The sequence below is a fragment of the Chiloscyllium punctatum genome, chromosome 24 (genome assembly GCF_047496795.1).
Source record: "Chiloscyllium punctatum isolate Juve2018m chromosome 24, sChiPun1.3, whole genome shotgun sequence".
Classification (NCBI taxonomy): Eukaryota; Metazoa; Chordata; class Chondrichthyes; order Orectolobiformes; family Hemiscylliidae; genus Chiloscyllium; species Chiloscyllium punctatum.
The window spans coordinates 68,759,423-68,782,200 of NC_092762.1; the positions used below are offsets into that span (position 1 = coordinate 68,759,423).

Consider the following 22,778-nt stretch of genomic DNA (forward strand, 5'->3'; position numbering starts at 1 on the left):
TTCTGAAGGGCAATTTGACACGGACAAAATTGCTGGTTTTACATCTTGGGAAATAATTTTTTGAAACTACAGTACCATCCAGCTCAAGAAAATAGACTTTATTTGGCAACTATATGCAGTTCTATTCAGTTGTTGTGGTTGTTTGATATTTTCACGTATAACCATGGTATTATCAGGATTGAAAGAATTAATGCAGCAACTTGCAGAATGTTGAAATTTTGCGTAACTTACATAATAAATGTAATATAACATAAATTTATCCATAAAGGGAATATCAATCTGATAACATAAATTAAGTTCAAGCACAAACAAAGATCAACAACCTTGAGATGTCACATTTTAATAATTTTTAACAGGAGAGGATCAACATTGATTCTGGTTTGAGCTATCAAATTTCTACTGATTATAAAAGTTTTAATTATTATTACCTTCCTTCATGTTCGCAAATCGCTCCTTCAGCTGGTGATCCACCTCAGGGCCAAAGGCAAAATTATTCACAAACACGACACTGCAAATTAAGATTTTAAATATAATATTTCATCAACCACAAGATAAAACAGTGTACATTGTAATAATGAATTTTGGCAGTTATTAAATGATGTCCTGATAAATGTCATTAGAAAAATCCTTACATTACTGAAATCTGTTTTGACCAAAAAAAAAAAGCCAATAGTATTTAATGCAATTTACAGAAAATCGTACTGAATCAGTGAGCTAAGGCTGAAGGTCAGTTGTTTCATTTGAATGAGGAGTTACAACATTGACTTCCGTAATCATTATGTTTAGTAATCATTGATCTTGCTTTATACTGGGTTACGGTTATCTTCTTGTTACATTTTTTTTTCAAAAGCCGATGTACCTGATGGATTGTAATGATTGTAACCTTTGACCCGACGTTGGCAGCCGTGTTTCTTGATTGTTAATGATAAATTATAACCTGAATTTCATTTAGTTCAAAAGCATACCTTCACTTCTGATAAGTTTTTTGAGATAGCCCTTTAACCTTTCAAAACAGTTAGCTGCTTTGTTGAATTTAAATTAACACTTCAGCCTTCAATTATCAAATGTGTTTTTTCAGTTCTTGTGCAATTTGAGATGTACAAAGTATTCTATGACAGCAGGTAATAGGTATATAGATACTTGTGCTCCACCTAAACAAAAAGTCTTTTTATGTACACCAATGTAGTTCTTAACATTTAATGCCATATAAAAATGACTTTAAAAAAAGCTTTGATCCCAATTCCTGTATTCTTGTTTCTGTCTGGAAAAATCTTAGAATGTTTACAATAGAACCATGTATAGGCAAACAAAAGAATCCTACAGTTAACACACCATTCCTGCAAAAACTCTGTTAGCTTTATTCAATAGATGATCTCCTTTCAATCTCTTCTGCACATACAAGACCTCAGTCTGGAAACATCTCAGGTTTTTTTTAAAAATGCAGCAACAGAATGACTGAACGAGAGAGTTAATCACAGTTATTATGTATAGTCCAAGTCTGCATAAAGCAAAATATGGCCAGAGGATCAGTTAAGATTTTCTCATAACAGATCCTAGGCTTTTTATCTCAGTGCTAGATTACAACAATTTCCCTTGTCAACACAAAGAGTGACCATAATTTATGTTTTTCATTATGCCTGGAACTTGTAAATAGTGGGCAGCACACTTTTAGCTGACTTTAAAAAATCCAATTGATACAGTTCAATTGCATGGATGCTTAGGACAGAAGCCATATTACCTTTTGCCCAGACGATCTTTGCTGAGGTTTAACCATGGGTAAACCCATTTAAAGATGAATTGGACTATTTTCAGGTGAAGGTTGCATGCAGCCTTTTTTCAATGCATCCACAAATTTTAAAAAACCATCAAAAGGGACTGTCATGCCTATGCTAGAATCTGCTGTCCAAGACAACCTAGCTTTTGTGTTTTCTAAACTAACTGCAGAGAGAAAACTTTCATCTTATAAAGTGCAGCTAAACGCAGTACTCTATGGCTGGAGGCTTGACTTGCCCCAGATACACCAAACACAACATGAAAATAGTTTTCAACAGATGTTTGATCAACCCAAGTAATGTGTAATAATCAACTGCTTCAATATGAGTCAGAGTTACACAGCACAGAAACAGACCCTTGGATCATACTAATCCATGCTGACCAGATATCCTAAATTAATCTCGTCCCATTTGCCATTATTTGGCCCATATCCCTCTAAATCCTTCCTGTACCCATCCAAATGCCCTTTAAATGCTGTCAACTGTATCGGCCTCCACCACTTCCACTAGCAGCTCAGTCCATACATCCACCCCCACCCCAGCTTTGGTGGGAAAAGTTGCACCTTCGGTTCCTTTTATATTTTTCCCCTCTCAACTTTAAAACTACGTCCTCTAATTTTGGACTCCCACACCCTGAGAAAAAGACCTTGTCTATTTATCCAATCCTTGCCCCTCATGGTTTTATCAACCTCTAAAGGTCACCCCTCAACCTTAAACATGCCAGGGCAAACTATTTTTTGTCAAAGATTAGCCAAACGAGTTTGGAATATAAAATCCCAATTTAAAGATGGAAAAAACAATCAAGATAAAGGAAAATCAAGGGCAAATATCTATATATAAATAAGCATGGAAAGAATAAAATTGTACGAATAATGACATAGTTAGTCATGTTTTTATAGAAGGTAACAAGAATGGTAGGAAAACTGTACCCATCTTTTTTTTAATAGATATTTTTATTAGAAATTTAACAAAAATAAACAAAACTCTCATATGCAAACATTGATATACAATTAAATCAAATTTACAATAGCCAAAATTTAACAAAAGAAAAAAAAATACCGAAAAAGAAAAAAAACTCAACTGTCTACTAATCTAACCTACAACTAACCAGAGTGTATATTTAAATCTCTTACATGCTCGGAATGTGTTAACATCAAATGTAATAAAACCCGTATTCGTGCGGGATTCCTCTCCTAAGGGGCCCCGGACCAGCCAGGTTTGTAATCTCAATTAAATAAAAGCCCTTGTTAGGATAGCCGAAATATCTGTATTTATGTAATTCAAGAAGGGCTGCCATATTTTATAAAATAATTCGGTCTTTCGGTGCACCATATTTGTAAGGAAGTCAAGGGGAATACATTCCATAATTAATCTGTGCCAATTTGAAAGTCCAGGGGGGCCCTCAGCCACCCAGTTCACCAAAATATTTTTCCTTGCACAGAAAAGAGAGAATAGAAAATAGTCTCTTCCCGTATATGTCCAGGGAGGCAAAGTTCAAAAGGCCCAAAAGGAGAGATACAGGGTCCGCTTTAATTTCCGTTCCTAAAATTTCTGTCAGGGTACTTGCTACTTTAGTCCAATATCTACGGATCTTATGACAGGTCCATAGGCAATGTACAAGAGTGCCCACCTCTATTTTGCATTTGGGACACATTGGAGATGCTCCTGCCTTAAATTTTACAATCGAACCGGTGCTATATAGGCCCTATGTAGTATCTTCAGCTGGATAGCCTGGGTTCTGTTACAGATAGTAATTCTAGCGTTTTCCCAAATATCATTCCACGTTTCTATAGAGATTTCTAGTCCCAAATCCTGATCCCACGTTTTAAGCAGCTTGTCCATATCTCCCGATACTTCATATGTAGTAAATGATAAATAGTACTGACGGAAGATACCCCCACTGGTTGTAGGACATTACATTCTCTATCTGATTTATAAAGACTATCTAATAACGTAGTCTTCTTCTGTATATAGTCTCAAATTTGGAAGTATCGAAAGAGGTCCATTAAGTAATCCGAATTTCTGACGCAGCTGTTCAAAAGACATCAGGACCCCATCCCTAAATAGATCCCCTAGACATGAGATACCCCTGGATCTCCAGAGTTTAAAAGTGGCATCTGTAAACCCCGTTTGGAATCCCTATGCTCCCACTATCGGTGCACAGGGGGATGTTTTATGTGAATTACCCTCATTTTGCCGCATTATATTCCAAGCCTTGATTGTGTTTAGTATTATAGGGTTTTTATAGTCATCTGTAATGATTTTCCTCTTGCCTGAAAATAAAAGGTTAATAAGTGGGTATTTTACTTGAGAGGCCTCGATGTCCAACCAGATGGATTGTGGATCAGACAAGACCTAATCAGCCATGTAACTTAATAGGGAACTTAACTGATATTTCCTAAAATCTGGGAAGTCCAATCCTCCCCTTGTCTGTGGAAGCTGTAGCTTCTTCAGCTTAATGAGGGGCCATCTATGATTCCAGATAAAGGAACCCAGCCAGCCATATAATTTACGTAGAGCCATCCTCGGCAGCATCACCGGAAGCATTCTCATAGGATACAGGAGACGGGGTAGGACATTCATTTTAATTAGTGCTATTCTACCCAACCAGGAAATTGGAAGGTCTCCCCATCGCTACAGGTCCTGCCTTATCCTTTCCAGTAAATGCACAAAATTAGCCTTACACAACTGACCAAATACTGGAGTAATAAAATTATAAGCAGCCCTCCAGGGACCAAAGAAAGGGAAAAAGGGATCCGTCCACTAAGTGGGGCATCATAGCAAGGCCACCCATTGGCATAGCCTCCGATTTTGAAAAATTAATTTTATAGCCTGAGAATGCACTAAATGTATTAATAACTTGGATTAGGCGAGGTACAGACAGCAGAGGATTACTGAGGAATAGAAGAACATCATCTATATAAAGGGTAATTTTATGTTTACCTGTACCAATCTTTGGGGCCATTATGTTAGGGTCAGCTCGTATAGCTTCTGCTAGTGGTTCGATTATTAGCGTAAATAACAATGGTGAGAGAGGACATCCCTGACGTCAGCCCCTACCCACACTGAAGCTATCCGAACCTAATCCATTGGTAACCACAACTGCTTTGGGATCACTATACAATGTTTTAGATTAGATTAGATTACTTACAGTGTGGAAACAGGCCCTTCGGCCCAACAAGTCCACACCGCCCCGCCGAAGTGTAACCCACCTACCCCTACATCTACATCTACCCCTTACCTAACACTACGGGCAATTTAGCATGGCCAATTCACCTGACCTGCACATCTTTGGACTGTGGGAGGAAACTGGAGCACCCGGAGGAAACCCACGCAGACACGGGGAGAATGTGCAAACTCCACACAGTCAGTTGCCTGAGGCGGGAATTGAACCCAGGTCTCTGGTGTTGTGAGGCAGCAGTGCTAACCACTGTGCCACCGTGCCCATTTGGTAAACACTTGTCCAACGCCAAACCTTTCCAATGTGTAAAACAAATATGACCATTCAACCCTATCAAATGCCTTTTCTGCGTCTCATGAAACTACTACTCCTGGTATCTTTCCCTGATGACAGGCTTGAATCATATTCAAAACCCTTCTAATATTATTGGATGACCTACGGCCCTTAATAAACCCCGTCTGATCCTCCTTTATGATATGTGGCAGTACCCTTTCTAAAATGTTAGCACTGAGACTAGAAAGGATTTTAAAATCTACATTTAGCAAGGATATTGGTCTGTATGACGTATAATCTTCTGGATCCTTTCCTTTAAGGATAAGAGAGATATTTGCCTCTTTCAGCGAAGGTGGGAGACAGCCCCGACTATATGCATAGTTATACATGTCCATAAGTGGACCAGCCAATATTTCTGTAAATTCTTTATAGAATTCAGCTTGAAAACCATCTGGGCCCGGTGCCTTACCGCTCTGAAGTTGCCTAATTGCATCAAGTATTTCTTGGACTGTTAGAGGAGCGTTTAGGACCGATACCTGTTCCAGAGTTAGGCCCGGAAAAGTCAAATTTTTTTTTAAAATGACTGCATCCTCCTAGTCCTATCTCCACAATCCTGCGATTTGTATAACTCAGAAAATTCTCTAAAGATCGCATTAATCTTTTTATGATCATGAGTCAAAATACCCGTACTTTCCTTGATAGACATAATAGTCTGAGGGGCCTTTTTTTTCTTTGCAAGAAATGCCAAGTATCTAGCCGGTTTGTCGCCATATTGATATAACCTTTGTTTTGCAAATAATATTTCCCTCTTAGTTTGAGTAAGCGTAGTGTTTAGAGCTGTCCTAAGAGCCGTAATCCTTCGCAATTTAATAATAGAAGGTCTATCAGTGTATGCTGTTTCAGCTGCTTTTAAGCGAGCTTCAAGCAGACGCTGTTGTTCTCCCTTCAATTTTTTCTGGGTCGCTGAGTAGGAGATGATGGTGAGAAACTTAATAAAGCCAAAGCACAAAGGGATCTGGCAGTGCTAGTCGAGGATTCTCTAAAGGTAAACATGCAGGTTGAGTCTGTGATTAAGAAAGCGAATGCAATGTTGTCTCTTATCTCAAGAGGGTTGGAATATAAAAGCAGAGATGTACTACTAAGACTTTATAAAGCTCTGGTTAGGCCCCATTTGGAGTACTGTGTCCAGTTTTGGTCCCCACACCTCAGGAAGGACATACTGGCACTGGAACGTGTCCAGCGGAGATTCACACGGATGATCCCTGGAATGACAGGTCTAGCATATGAGGAACGGCTGAGGATACTGGGATTGTATTCGTTGGAGTTTAGAAGATTAAGGGGAGATCTAATAGAGACGTACAAAATAATACATGGCTTTGAAAAGGTGGATGCTAGAAAATTGTTTCTGTTAGGCGAGGAGACTAGGACCCGTGGACACAGCCTTAGAATTAGAGGGGGTCATTTCAGAACGGAAATGCGGAGACATTTCTTCAGCCAGAGAGTGGTGGGCCTGTGGAATTCATTGCCACGGAGTGCAGTGGAAGCCGGGACGCTAAATGTCTTCAAGGCCGAGATTGATAGGTTCTTGTTGTCTAGAGGAATTAAGGGCTACGGGGAGAATGCTGGCAAGTGGAGCTGAAATGCGCATCAGCCATGATTGAATGGCGGAGTGGACTCGATGGGCCAAATGGCCTTACTTCCATTCCTATGTCTTATGGTCTTATGGTCTTATGATCAAACCTCGCGTGTAAGCTTTGATGGTCTCCCACATCATTGATGGGTTGCTAGCCGTACCTGAATTAATTTCTAAAAAAGTTTTACATGCTTGAGAGAAGTACTTTACAAATTTACTATCTTTCATTAGGAAGGGGTCCATACACCAATGCCAAGGGGATGTCCCATTGTTCCTCGCCTTAGTTTCCATATATACAGCAGCGTGGTCAGAAATTGCTATACTACCTATTTTACAGGATAATATGGAATTTTTAAAAATTGAGGGGGCAAAAAAATATCAATTCTGGTATGACATTTATGTGGATTGGAGTAGAAAGAAAAATCTCTGCCCTGTGGATGAAGACATCTCCATACATCTACTAATCCTAATTCTTTGTTCAGATCCACCAATTGTCTAGATCTGGGAGATACTCCTGCAGTACTCTTGGGAATCCTATCTATTTCAGGATCCATAATACAATTAAAGTCTCCCCCTATAATTGTATGACGGGCACCAAAAGCCATCAATTTTGAAAAGGCTTCCGTTATAAATTTAAAGGGGTGTGCCGGGGGGCAGTACAAATTTAAAATCCCATATTCCTCTCCATTTATGAGGGCTTTAATCAAAATATATCGTCCAGATTCGTCTTTTATTTGATTTAGGATTTTGGAAGGGAAGTTCTTCCTAACAAGAATAACAACTCCCCTGCCTTTTGAGCTAAAAGAAGAAAAAAAAAAGGCCTGATCAAATCCACCCTGCCGTAATTTCAAGTGTTCTTTATCAGACAGGTGTGTCTCCTGTCGGAGAGCTATATCAACTCTTTCTTTCTTAAGATTTGATAATATTTTCTTCCTTTTGACTGGCGAATTACTCCCCTTGACATTCCAGGTGCACCACTTAACCGACTGATCAACCATAATCATCTGGGCAACCCCTCGGGAGGGGAAACCCTATCCAGAACATCCCAAGCATAGGGTATATAAAATTTACAAAAATAAAGGCTCTCTAATACACTCGCAACAGTATAGTAAAAAACTATTTCTAAATTAAAATAATATAAAACGTATCTAAGTAGAGATTCTTCCCCTTGTTCCCAGGGGGTATCACTTCCTCTCCAAAAGTCCATCATTTCCTCTCCCAACCAATGCCCCACCCTTGACCCAGGTGCTCCTTAATAAAATGAGGAGAATTCAGATATAATACAAAGCTAGAGTTAACAGTGAGCACCCTACCCCCACCCATACCAACACCTGGATATATTTGGTAATGTTAATACAATATATAAACATATAACTATAAAATTACACCCTCAACAAATAATATTTAAATATAATAATACAAAATAACAAGGGAGAAACAACCCCGCTCCTAAAGACAGAGGTAAAATAGAATAAGGTAACCACCTCCCCCTACCAAACCCCCCAGCTTATACATATATACACACACATACATACATAAAATAATAAAAGAAAACAACCGGGGGGGGGGGGGGGGGGGGGAGAAAATCAAATCCCTCTCCCCCACCCCCCATGATAATATTAAACAGTAAAGGGAAGAAAACAAAAAGAAAAAAGGAGGGGGGGGATATAAACCAAAGCGAGGAGGAAGGCAAACCAACATCCATTACCTCTTACAGTTTATCTAAGAGAGTCCAAGAATTCCTTAGCCTTTTCTGGCGATCCAAAGTTATACACGGATCCTTCATGGTTCAAGCGTAGCGTCGCTGGGTAGCGTAAGGAGTACTGAATATTTAAGTCCTTTAAACGCTTCTTCGCCTCGGCGAATGCCTTCCTCTTTCGGACCAGAACTGGAGAAAAGCCCTGGAATAATATGATCTTGGATCCTTTATAGATCATAGCTTGGGGGTCTTTTCCAAGATTTCTAGAAGCTTCTAGGAGTATCTGCCTCCCCCTACAGCTCTGCAGCCAGAACAGGACCGGGCGTGGGCGCTGGTTCGAGCCGGGCCTGCGTATTGCGACCCGGTAGGCCCATTCTACCCTTACCTGGCCTGATCCAGCTTCCAGATTTAAAAGCTGTGGCAGCCACTGCTCGAGGAACACTGTAAGCTGGCCTTCCTCTTCCCGTTCGGGAAGGCCCAGCAAACGATTATCGAGGTTGTTAACGTAATTCTCTAAGGTCCGGACTCGCTGTGCCAGAGTCCGGACCTGACCCACGGCCGATTGCGCTGTAGTTTCAGAGGTCGCGGCCTTTAGCTCCGCCCCTCCGACTCAGCGCTCGATTTCCTGGATGCCTCAGTTGTGCTTCTGCAGCGCGGGCAAGAGTGAGTCCCATCGATTTCGGGACTCCTCGATAAAAGCGTCGATCTTCGCGTCCAGTTTGGAGATCATCTCCACAAGGCTTGTTACCATAGGTAAGTCCCCCGGGACGGCTGTGGACGCCTCTGCTGCAGCTGAAGAGGGAGAGGGTGGGGGAGGGGGTCCTGCTTGCTGAGAGCTGCGGGCTCCCTACCCTTTGGTCATTTTTACTAAATATTAGACTGTTTAAATGTAATACTAAGCAACTAATTAAATTTAACAGCTATTATGAATGATTTGGTGAGTGTGGTGGGGGTGGGTGACCCACTTTACCCAAGTCTTGGGAAGAGCACTATAGACTCAGACTTGCTGTGTCGCCACCATCTTGGATCCCCCTGTACCCATCTTGAACATTTCTCACTCCTGATCTGTCACTTACAAAACATACCAACTTTTTCCATTTAAAAAGTGCTCATTTCAAGTTTTGCACTTTTTAAAATTCCCTCTGTATCTTTCATCTAGTCTGCTTTCAAAATGTAAGAGTCAGAACAAGGCAATGAAGCAGCGTTACTGTCAAAAAGCTTGCATTGCATGATGTCCGAAATTAATTGAGCAATAGTATTGAGCTTTGTCAAGAACCAAATCTTAAGAAACAGGAAGATTTGCACAAATAAGGTTATGAAACAGCTGTGATAAAGCATTTGAACGAACCAGATGTAGTTTGAGATAGCATTCAGAATAGGAAAGAACTAAGACAGTTTTTCATCATTACATTACATTACATTTATAGCTGGCATGGCAATTTTCCGATCTGGTTTTGGAAAATAATCTACAAGAAAAATGACCTCAAAATAGAACATTTACAGGGGAAAGCAAAGTAGAAAGCCAAGTCAGTACCTGGGGGAGATCAAAGTTCAGAGCAGAGACCAAAATTAATGGTTTCTGCTCTTCCCAATATTTAACTAGAGAAAAATATCAGTGCTACATGCCAAGTAAAGAGTCTTGTTGTTTAGCAAAAAATGGAGGATTTAAGGGACATAGTGATAAATTTGGGTGTCATAACATGTGAATGCAATAATCTTCAGATGATGGCAGAGGGGCAAAATGGACTAAAAACACGAGGTAGTCAAAGATACATACTTGGGGGACATTAGAAATAATGGCATGGGTACAGACCAAAAAAAAACTTTGAAAAGTCACAAGTAGTATTAGACAATAATACTACTGCTGCACAATACCAGTCTGAACAAAATAATTTGAAATACAATAGGAGGAACACAGGATTGACCAAAGGACATTACTTATCCCTTTTTGTAAATAAAATGATTTATTCTCAAACATGAGAAAAACTGGTACGTGATCCTCATGCTTCACTATCTTCAGAAGATGGGGTGGAAGACCTGTTAGAATTGCTACAAGTAATATGAAACGTTGGAATGATTTGTTGAGTCACTTCAGCAGGTAGTTAAGTGTCTAACTGAAATCATCTTCTGAAAGACTGAGTAGGGATGGAACTTTCCTTCCCTAAAATCATACGTCTGAAGTACCTCTGTTTTTTATGACAACCCAAGTAGAAAATTGCCACTTTTACTGCAATCCGCTTTAGAGTATGATTTGTCAAAAGTAATGTGAATGTTTCACCATAGTGGGCTTTAGGGGTCATCTTATCTGAAGCACAAGTCAAGTAATGAAAATATTACATGGCTAGTACCATTTTGTTGTTACCTTTGCAGAAAGAGGACATAGGAACTGTAAAATAATTGTAAAATTTGTGCTCAGATTTAACTTAAAATAATGTTGTTTCTTCAGAGTAAAGTTATGGTTCAAGTTCTCACTCAGACATATCTGCTTCATTATAAACATTAAATCTTCCACGGACCAGTGAGCTCAGATAACTTATTACATTATAGCAGAGTTATTGTCGAATACTACTTATAACTTTTCAAAGATTTTTTTGGTCTGTATCCACACCATTATTAATGTACTTTGGGCAGTTTACTAAGTTAAATATTCAACAACTTTTAACAGTGCCTACTAAGTCTTACATGAGGAGGAAGAATTTAATTAATTTTAGGAGTCCCTCAAAAGGGTGCAAGCAGACAGAATTGGAGTAAACGCACCAAGCTCAAATTCATGCAACAACACTGCCAACATCCAGGGCAGTACAGATTCTTTTTTGAAATAGCATGAGACACTTCAGTTGCTACTTGCACTTGATATTTCTCAGTCTTTTATAAAATATCTTGATCTGGATCTCATGACAACTTTACCTCATACTGCTTTCAATAAATATGAATTACAGAGGAAGCTCAATTATCCAAAGGACACGGCAGGGAGTATTTCTTTCAGTTAACTGAATTCCAGATAACTGGATGTTGGATAATATAGTTTAGCCGAACATCAGGTAATTGCGATCCTGCCGGATAACCCGATATTCGGATAATCAGAGTTCCTCTGTATATCAGTGACCTGTATGTGGACAAGAGAAAGCTGCTGTTTTCTTTCAGCAAGAAAAAAAAAGACACCACAAAAAAGATGTTACAGGCTGCAGCTTGACACAGCAAGGCCATTCACTCATGAAACTGATCGTATCCAATTTTTGCCTGGAATTAGAAAGTGACATTCAAGACTCATTTTTAGAACTTTCTCACAAAAAGGATCAAATACAAACCTTCAAGAGCCAAAAATCTTAGTATGTTATCATATGAATTATATATTACTATGAATTGGTCACCTTGTACTTGCAATTTTTTCTTTCCATTCTTCAGATAAGAAGTCACCTCTTTCCAGCTGAAAGAAATAGAAATTGCTCAAATCACAGTATACAATTCTTTGGTATTTGAGGACAAGTTTCATAGCAAGTGACAAACATTCAGAAGCATAACCTCTAAACAAACTTATTTCATTTGTAGTATGTTATTTTGCTAACTTTAATAGCTATTACTGGTTCAGTTCAAACTCTTCTTTACCATGGCTCTCCAGTAATATTCAAAATTTTTACTTCATGCCAGTTTAAAGAGGTCTTCTCCAAACTTCTATTTCAACTTGTCAGCAATGTCAATATGACTTTGGAAATATAAAGCTCTCTTATTGAGAGCTCTAGAGAAACTTTACTACATTCATCAAAGCGAGCTCTTCACATAATATAGATGGGCACAAGGTGCCCCTTCCTTCAATAATAAAATAATTAATTGCAAAAAATAAATTGCAATGAGTCACAGAAAAGTCCATGTCACTTATTCAGCATTTCCAGTGAAGAAAAGATCATGAGTACTTGGGTTTTTCCATCAATAAAAACGATCACTAGTTTAAAAGAAAAAATGTACAGCTTCACAAAAATAGTACTTTTAAAATAATACATACAAGTGATGTTAAAAAAATTCGAAAACATTACAAATGTTGGTTAATCAGAATGGACATTCAGTGTGCAGAAAAAAGGCACAAACCACAATCAATTGAAACATGAATGAATTCAAAACGTTAAACATAATCAGAACCTGCATTTATGTAGCCCAACCTAAAGGTCTTACAGCTTTCTGTCATTCTGCCTCTTGATTCCTAACTTCTTATGTTTAAGCCACATTAAAGACCAAAAAGTGTGCAGGCTTTCTTTCCATGCAGTACTAATGGGGCACAATATTGTCAGAGTGTGCAATCATCTGGACAGACTTAAATAAAGGCTCATTCTACTTGTTTAGTTGGATACAAATTATTTATTGAAAATAAAGGGTAGCAAAGTAGAATAGCAAATTGATATGATTATTCCAAAATATATTGAGCAGAGCCAATGGGGAAGGAGACTGGCAAGCACAAAGAACAGGTGCAGTAGCTGGGTAGAATAGAAAAATGGAAATAGTGGATATGGGACACAAGGAAGAGAGAAATTAGGTAGCAACAGAAAGTCAACTGATTAAGACGAAATAAGAAGGTGGTGCATGAAACAAAACAAAAGTTACCAAAAATCATAATGGGGGGGGGAAGGAGGTGGTCAAAGTGAATCTATGACTGAAAGACAGAAGGAAAATTCTGTTGGAAGCAGCTACATTTGCTGTGTCCATAGTCCCGCTGAGAGAAAATTCAACCTGGTTCTGGGCAGTTCTCTTCTCTGCAGCACCCCAAAGGACAAAAGACAAGAAGTGGAGCAGAAAAAAGAAAGAGCAATAGGCAGAAACATCCAGTTGAGGCTAAATAAAAACTAAAGGACCAGTTGGCCAAGCATAAAAGGAGCCTGCACAAAGAAATATACATATATCGCATAATGTTTCTACAAATGATGAGACATGACCAAGTGTAGACTGAGTTAAAATGCAATGACAGAGCAAGGGACAACCAAACACAGCGCACAGATTAAATGCTGGGGCATTCATAGGTCAAATTTGACTCTAACACCACTGTAAAGTTACATTTTAAAGACAGACAATACACAGATTTAAGAATTTTCATTGGAAAAAATGAGAAACTTTTTCTTAATTTAAATTCTAAGAACTGAAAAACTTTGAAATTTGGTGTCTGAAGTATTACATGAAACAAACTTACTGTGTACTCTCCATATTTTTTGCCATACCATCGCATCCATTTTCTGAACTCTGTATCCATCGTCTGTTAACAGAAAAACAATTACACTCGTTTTTTCTCTTAAACACATGGCTGTTTACAGTATTGGCAGAAATAGGGTTTGATTAATATGTAGAAGAGTCCGAGGCAAGCAATAATGTAATTATAATCTCGGTTGCTGTGTTTGCGTTCTGCGAGGAGTTTGGAACCAGTACAGCACAAAGCATGCGGTTCAGTAAATTTACCATAATGTATAACTATTAAAAGCAATCTGATGCAAGTACATAATTCCTTTTCTTTCTCAACAGACTCTGCAGACCTGAGTTGCGCCAGCAGTGTCTGTGCTAATCAATAAAGTTTAAGAGTAATCTCATGCTTCAATAAAAACTTAGAGAAAACATATGGTAAATAATGTCAAAGTACAACACTGATGATGGAGACAGCTGTCCAAGGTCAATGCCATTTTGTCCACAGGTATTTGAAAAACCGTGAGGCAAGAAATTCCCAGATTTCCCAAGTCTATTGGTCTGACAACTTATCTGTGAAGTGAGATGAAGTAATTGAATAGAATAGCCTTTATAGACTTAGACAAAGCAAGGTAAACAGAGACACACTCCAAAGTGACAGCAAGTCCATGCCAGCTCAGCAGCCTCTGACTTTTCAGAATCATTCAAAGCTGCCAAAAAACCAATACATGCACTTCAATCTGTGTCATGCAAGACACTGTTCCAAAGGTATCCTCAGTCTCCATTTCAAAATAGCAACAGCTCCAGATCTTCTATTTAGTGTGTGCCATTGAAGAAGAGATGCTCATCTGGTAAGTTGGAGAAACCTTCAGATTCCTATCAATCCCTGCTGCCTTCATTTTCATCCCAAGAATGTAGTTACTGAGTGGTTCTGATCCAAGCAAATCTGAAGCTCAGTTTGAGCTTGTACGAAGGTCAGGCACAAAGTTGTCCACCTCACTTAAAGCCCATTATAAATGGGGAAAAGAGGAGAACCACTATTTTGAGGTATTGGCATTGTGATACAAAGAACCAATACCTTTACCACCTTCAGCAATTTTACAAGACCAAATTTTAGAAATCCATCAGATCATCTCCAGAATAAATAAGAATTCAGCAGATTGAACAAGATGACAATAATCTGCAAATTACACATTTTCTTGGTCCTACGACCAATGGTAAGTTGGACTAAAATTCTCGATCAATACATGTGAAAGTCAAAAATTTTACGTGTCCCTGATGCAGGAATAATCATTACTGTGCTACTGGACAACTTAGAATAATTTCACATGCCTTTTCCGATCAAAAGTCAAGATTAGCATCAGGAAGGCCCTACTCTTTAAGTCAAAAGGTCATTTGAGAAAAAACACTTACTTACAAAGCTAAAGTTATTAAGGATACTTTTTCCCTTTTAGAGAATCAAAACAAATCCGTGTTGAGTTGGAAAATGTGTCAAACTCAGTCTTATACAGAATGTACTAAATGTTGCAGCATAGGTATAAGATATGCTATGCCAAACTGACTACTACACTTTCATTCTTGAAAAGTTGATACAGCCTTTCCAGAAACACAAGCTTTCATCTACAAAAGAATGGACAAGTGTGAAGAACTTTCCCAGCATTTCCAAAAGTATGAACATCTTTGAAAATTCTTTTCCAGGCCTGTTTAAAGAGGTCAGATTTTCTCTTCTTCAGAAATTCCTAACAAAGGACACATTCAGGGGTGAACTTAAGGTGAACAGTTTCGTCAATTCAGGGGAACAATTGACATCACTCTTCAGTTCTTTATGTGGTACATAAAGATCCCTGACCTTCTTCCAACATTTAAGAGGCATTTGGATGGGTATAGGAGTAGAAAGGGTTTGGAGGAATATGGGCTGAGTGCTGGCAGGTGGGACGAGATTGGGTTGAGATATCTGGTCGGCATGGACGGGTTGGACCGAAGGGTCTGTTTCCATGCTATACATCTCTATGACACTGACTCTATAATTAACACAATTCTCCATCTACTCATAAGGGGAGACTAATTTGAGACAACAATAACGTAAATGAAGAAAAGCATCAGTCTATTGAAAACATTGGGCAGCACGGTGGCTCAGCAGTTAACACTACTGCCTCACAGCACCAGGGTCCCAGGTTCAATACAGCCTGGGGGGGAATGTCTGTGTGGAGTTTGCACATTCTCCCAGTGTTTGTGTGGGTTTCCTCCCAAAAATGTGCAGGTCAGGTGAATTGGCCATGCTAAATTGCCCATAGTGTTAGATGCATTAGTCAGAGGGAAATGGTTCTGGGTGGGTTACTCTTCAGAGGGTCAGTGTGGACTGGTTGGGCCGAAGGGCCTGTTTCCATACTGTAGGGAATCTAATCTAATTAGGCAAGTTCCAAAAGTTACAGCTTCACAAGGGAGTCACAATAGCTTTCATTCAACAGCACACAGAGCACCTGAGATTGTTCATGAGTACAAGAAGGAGAAAATTCTTCACATGCAAGAAAATTCTTCAGCAGTATGAAAGCCTGAGAATGATGTGATATTTTCGTGTGTGTTCAGGAAATTATTTTTTCCCATGTGCTGTCAATTGTGGCAGTCAATGCTAAGTTCCTCTCATTGCATTTGTAATTCTTTACAGTAACTGATGTAGTCTCTACAATTCTCCTTATCGATCTTACAGTGCAAGCAGCAATGTCTCAAGAGATTTTTATTGATTCTTTAATCTTTGTGCAAGTTCTTTGAAGAAGTCAGTCTATACTCAGCATTTTTGATTCTTATCTTCCTAGCTGAAGGTTAAGAAAACAAAGCAAGACTTTCAAAACATCACTGTCCTGCTCATGCAATTGAATGGCGATACTCAACTATTTTTCAATACTGCATCTTGCACTGTCACAGCTTTTCAACTGAAGACATAGTTAAAGGGCATTAAATTTCTCAGCGCCTAGTGCAAGAGACAGACACTCATTGAGCACCCACCTGTCTTCATCTTGATTCAGCACCTGCTGGTCAATCGTTCTTCCACTGACGTGAGCTTTGTGATACTATTCTCAATCATATTATTGTCATTTCAGCTGCTCTTAGTCCAGTTCCACACTAGCCTAAAAACCATCAACCTCCATCATTTTGAATAACTGGACTAGGGAGATTTGACAAGTCACCACAGTGAATGTGTGAACAAGTGACTTTGCAGGGAAGTGGTGGAATTGAAGATAAAGTCCTAATGGAAATATTTTAAGGTGTTTGTCAATGATGTTAAGAAAATACTTCACTAATAATATTGGAAACAAGGAAAGTATTGGAAGGTGGTGGTGGGACAAGAAAAAGACATAGATATGGAGTTTAATGAATTTGCAGATGATCCTGAAGTAAACAGTCATAGGACCTCAATAGTCACATGCTAATGGTCTGCAGTATAGGATCCAACCTCCTAGCGCACAGCATAAGGCCTCTGTGGCCTTAGCTTCATGTATACTTTATTTAAGAACGTTGCTTGAAAGTATCCTACAAAACAGGCTTGAGCTTGTATGAAGACCCAAATGGTTCATCTCTTTAAAACACTTACCTCTGCATATTTTGCTGGTATCTCTGCCTTTTCTACACCATAGTAATGCTTGCACTGTGTAGCTGCAGCAACTTGCAACACTACTTGACCCACTCCTTGGAGAAGGGAAGGAAGTTGGCAATCAGTACAACTGGCTACACAAATGAGTCACATTACTAGATCATAATTACAGAATTTTCTATTGTCAACAAAAAAATTACTCAAAACAATGACGTTGCAAAAACATAACTGGTTTAGGTGATGGTGTTGGACTGGGGTGGACAAAGTTAAAAATCACAACACCAGGTTATAGCCCAACAGGTGTATTTGGAAGTACTAGCTCCGAAAGCCAACACTTCCAAATAAACCTGTTGGGCGAAAACGTGACTGTTACATTCACACTCCTATCAATTAACCAAAATCACCAGAGACTCAAAATGCTTTGTCAGTTTGTTTCAAAAATAGCTTAGCAAAATTACCAAGAAGAGTGCTGAAGCTTCTTACCACTTCCTAAATCAACAAAAGTGTCATCTTCAGTCATCTTGATCTCATCAATCATTTGAGCAACTAAATCAAAGGATGTTTCTCCATAAACTTCAGGGGAAAATGGTTCATAATTGTTCAATTTCTCTGGATCAGTCACCGAGTGGTTGTAGACCTGTTGCAGAATATGTCGTAGCAGGCCATTGCAAGGCCGAGTGTTCAGTTTCATGGGCTGTGTTGTCCCTTTCCACTGTATTAAATTGGAAGTAAGTTTCAATTAGACCTAAGTTACTGAGTAAATGTGCTTCCAAGTATATACACTTGGAAGCAAAGCTCAACACCCCTGCCACAAAGTGAAAGAACACAAGGAATCAATTTACCTGTGTGCAACCATGTAAGTAATTTGGAGAATTACATGAAATTGATTCTTCATCTAATCCCCAGAGTCTAACAAAGGTGATATCAAGAATATTGAAAAATTCTCAGATAGGAAACTAGCAACTAACAAGCAGGATACATAATTAAACTGTCTAAATTAAAATCTATGGAGCATTTTTAGTATCAAATGAAATATAGTTATTACATATCGTGCAAAAATAAAATTACATTTGAGGCACAAAAGGTTGCTACGCAGAAATTATGAATTTAGTATGCCTTCAAAACTCTAAGGCATAACAGTTGCAATAGCTTTTACACTGAGATAGGCAAGTTAGCAGCTATTAATGGATCACCATCTTTGGGGACTCAAACAGTACACTGAATAGAAGGGCAGGGAATTACTGGCATCTTCTGAATTTCTGAAAATTAAACATGCATATGTAGACTTCAGAAAAAAGTGTCATCAGCTTCAGAGTGATCACAACAAATGACAGCTTTTCAACTATTCCAGCAGCAAGACTGTGCCAACATTTTTAAAAACTTAGGGTAAACCAAAAACTTGTCATTCACATGATTGTTTAGTCTGATGTGGGATGCCAACAACAAAAGTTACCTCAAAAATTCAGTCATTCCTGTGAACAATTAAGAATGTTTCTAAAACGGAAAATTGATTTGTTTTGATAATTTTAGCATTATTGTCTTTCCCAGGGAAAGGCAAACAATTATTTATGAAAATTTCTAGTCAAAGGAACAGAAAGTTCTAACTCTGCAAAAAAATGCTTATTGAGCACCATTGTTCTGTACTCTGTATAAAACGAAGCTAGGACATTTAGAATCAATATAACATATGTGGAAAACTATAAAAGGAGGGACAAGTTTTCAGAAGGCGAGTGACAAAGACAAAGAAAGAAGAGAATATCAGAATAGAATGAGTACACATGAACAATTAATTACCCTTATAACATTACTCTATCACCCACAAAAGTAGGTGTAATTCAACCTACAATACGTACCAATTGTTGAATGCTATCCATGGCCCGGTTGTACTTCTCACATAGCTTCTGCATACTCTCAAAACTGGAAGAAATCATACTGTGAATTATACATTATAAAATTAAAACTTTTAAAATTAGTTCGTCAAGTATTTTTTGTATACCAAAAATATGAAGGAGACCCTGTGGTACTGCTGATAGAAAATGTGTGGAAATTAGAATTTGTGCCTAAAATTTGTAAATGTAATTCTAAATTCTAGTTTTCTACTAAACAGACAGCTATTGATGGAAGATTGAAAAAGATGAAATGTAAAAACTCAGTATTGAATACTTCAAAAGTTTTGCAACATGAAATTGTTGACTTGTCTTTTTCCCCCCCAAGCGTATACATGCTTTCTCAAACTTCAACGTCCATGTTTTCCCACATATGTAGCTTCCCCTTAAAAGTCTCTATTCCAGTTCCATCAACCGAAGTTCTTCAATCACTGAAAGGCATCCAGCAAGGAACTAATTTGTAGTTACCCTCTCCACTTCTTAATCTTCCTTTCAAGTGCAAGCATTTTTTTCAATATCCAATCTCTCTACCTTTTATCACCTTAAAACTTCAGCCTTCGCCGATCCAGTGAACATTTCAAAGTGTACCTCATCCACACAAGATAATCCTGCAATTAGTCACATAGTTTTCTTCTTTTTCTGAAAATACTGTGTACTGAGTCTTCTTAAATGTGGTACAAACCAGGGTTTCGACAATTGTTTGGGATTATCCTTCATTGCTACATTTTTGGGGATTTATGTATCAGTACCCCTAAATTACTGTGCTCCTCAATTCTATTTGGAATCTTTTTCCCCACCAAATGTGTGACCATCTTATCCTTATTAAAGTGCTTTGCCTCACTTAGCTATACCAAAATTCATTTGGCTATTATTAGAGCAGTCAGCAAGTTTATTATCATAAAGTACAGAACTAAGTAAATTGATTTTCAACTGGAATCTATATGCAAATCCATGTGACCTGCAAAGGAATTTCTTAATTCAAAATTCTTAATTTCAAAATTCAGTTCTCAGTCAAATCAAATCAAATAGGAATAAACCAAAACACTATCACTTTCTTGAATACAGCTGTGTATTTTGGACAGAACACAACTGAACCCGGTCTGTAAACCATTGCATTTGCTAATGCTATACAAGGTAGGCTGGAACAAAGGCAGAATTTTGGCTGGTCTTTTTAAAAACACTCAATAGGTTATCTATTTCACTCAAATGCCCATTCATGTGAGAAACATCAGCTTCAAGTTCTGTCAAATGGTCAACTACATTGAAACTCAAGCAAGCTATAGAACATGAACACCAAATTCATGAGTGATGGTGACATAAATGGGCATAACTTAATTAAGAGGAAGAAGCATAGCTGTGATGTGATGTGTCCAGACCAATAAATCAGAGAACGTCACTTCAAATGCAACCAGGAATGTCGAGAATCCCAAATCAGTCTTCAAAATATGACCATTATGTTATCAAACTGTTGTAAAAACCAAAATTGGGTCAAAGTTTCATTCACATCCGTTAGTGAGGAAAACCTGGTGTTCTTTACCCAATCTGACTGACATGTGACTCCACTCTATTTTTGATATTCAACTAATGAACTTTCAAGCCCATCAGTTGCGTCAGTGGTCAGACCCTATCATTTTATTAGGAGCACTTAGGAATTGCTAATAATTACGAGCCTTGCAAGTGATGCAAGCTTTCCATCAATTTGTTTTTAAAAGTCAATTTTGATCAAGACCTGCTAGTTAATCATTCCAGCCTTCATATTATCTAAAATGTCAGTATTAAAAACAGTAGTTCCCATCAGGTAACAACTTATTTAAAACATACATCATTCATTATTACAAAAATGGCTTGTTGCAACATATATATGGGTACATAGACACACTTACCCAAAGCCCCTGAACAATGTTCACATCCTCAATGAAAAGGTGTAAACCAGTTACAAATTTATCACAATCCAGCACAGAAGTCTTAAATTTAAGAACTGCTCTGCTGAATCTTGCAGCTCATTCCAATGCACCTTTGATCATCGTGAAGTTATTTACAATTAAGAAATGATTACACATCAAAATATCACAGTTTACAAAGCACTCAAAAATAAAACAAAAAAAAACACAGAAAGCATTACAAATTCAACTTCACAATCTTGCAGTCAAGAAATGTTTTAGCCCAGTCGAGCCTACAATCAAACCAAGACTCTAATGAAATGGTTTATCTTCACCTGTAGCATTGCCACCATTTCTACTCCCCATTGAGTGTATCATGAACCCACAATGCTTAAACTGAAGTACATTTTGGATATTTTCTAATCAAGCTATTGACAGATGTTTTTACATACCTCTGGTGGAGTTGGGACTCGAAACTGGGCCACCTGGCTCAATGGTAGGGAAACTCCCATGAGAGACATTTCGTACAAACCAAATCAGGGACATTATTGTTGCCAGAATCTTACATGAGTCATAGTCATAGATTCAGAGATGTACAGCATGGAAACAGACCCTTTGGTCCAACCTGTCCACGCCGACCAAATCAAATCTAGTCCCACCTGCCAGCATATATCCCTCCAAACCCTTCCTATTCATACACCCATCCAAATATCTTTTAAATGTTGCAATTGTACCAGCCTCCACTATTTCCTCTGGAAGCTCATTCCATACACGTACCACCCTCTGCGTGAAAAGGTTGCCCCTTAGGCCCCTTTCATACCTTTCCCCTCTCACCCTAAACCTATGCCCTCTAGTTCTGGACTCCCCCAGGGAAAAGACTTTATCTATTTATTATATCCATGCCCCTCATGATTTTGTAAACCTCTATGAGATCACCCCTCAGCCTCCAACACTCCAAGGAAAACAGCCCCAGCCTGTTCAGCCTCTGTTTATAGCTCAAATCCTCCAACCCTGGCAACATCCTTGTAAATCTTTTCTGAACCCTTTCAAGTTTCACAACATCTTTCTGATAGGAAGGAGACCAGAACTGCACGCAATATTCCAACAGTGGCCTAAGCAATGTCCTGTACAGCTGCAACATGACCTCCCAACTCCTGTACTCAATATTCTGACCAATAACGGAAAGTATACCAAATGCCTTCTTCACTAAACTATCTACCTGCGACTCTGCTTTCAAGGAGCTATGAACCTGCACTCCAAGGTCTCTTTGTTCAGCAACACTCCCTAGGACCTTACCATTAAGTGTATAAGTCCTGCTAAGATTTGCTTTCCCAAAATGCAGCACCTCACATTTATCTGAATTAAACTCCATCTGCCACTTCTCAGCCCATTGGCCCATCTGGTCAAGATCCTGTTGTAATCTGAGGTAACCCTCTTCGCTGTCCACTACACCTCCAATTTTGGTGTCATCTGCAAACTTACTAACTGTACCTCTTCTGCTCGCATCCAGATCATTTATGTAAATGACGAAAAGTAGAGGGCCCAGCACCGATCCTTGTGGCACTTCACTGGTCACAGTCTGAAAAACAACCCTCCACCACCACCACCCTCTGTCTTCGACCTTTGAGACAGTTCTGCATCCAAATGGCTAGTTCTCCCTGTATTCCATGAGATCTAACCTTGCTAATCAGTCTCCCATGGGGAACCT

General features: G+C 38.7%; 1 protein-coding gene across 3 annotated transcripts in view; it reads right to left on the bottom strand.

The window, feature by feature from the left end:
• dot1l (DOT1-like histone H3K79 methyltransferase) overlaps positions 1 to 22,778 on the bottom strand; it is a 101,461-nt gene that overhangs the window by 55,492 nt on the left and 23,191 nt on the right. For all 3 annotated transcript variants that reach the window (XM_072594101.1, XM_072594100.1, XM_072594102.1), the window contains exons 4-9: positions 19,158 to 19,221; positions 17,788 to 18,016; positions 17,305 to 17,399; positions 13,732 to 13,794; positions 11,930 to 11,985; positions 429 to 508 (exon numbers count right to left, since the gene is read on the bottom strand). In XM_072594101.1, coding sequence (XP_072450202.1) covers positions 429 to 508; positions 11,930 to 11,985; positions 13,732 to 13,794; positions 17,305 to 17,399; positions 17,788 to 18,016; positions 19,158 to 19,221 — 587 coding nt within the window. The remainder of the gene's footprint in view (positions 1 to 428; positions 509 to 11,929; positions 11,986 to 13,731; positions 13,795 to 17,304; positions 17,400 to 17,787; positions 18,017 to 19,157; positions 19,222 to 22,778) is intronic.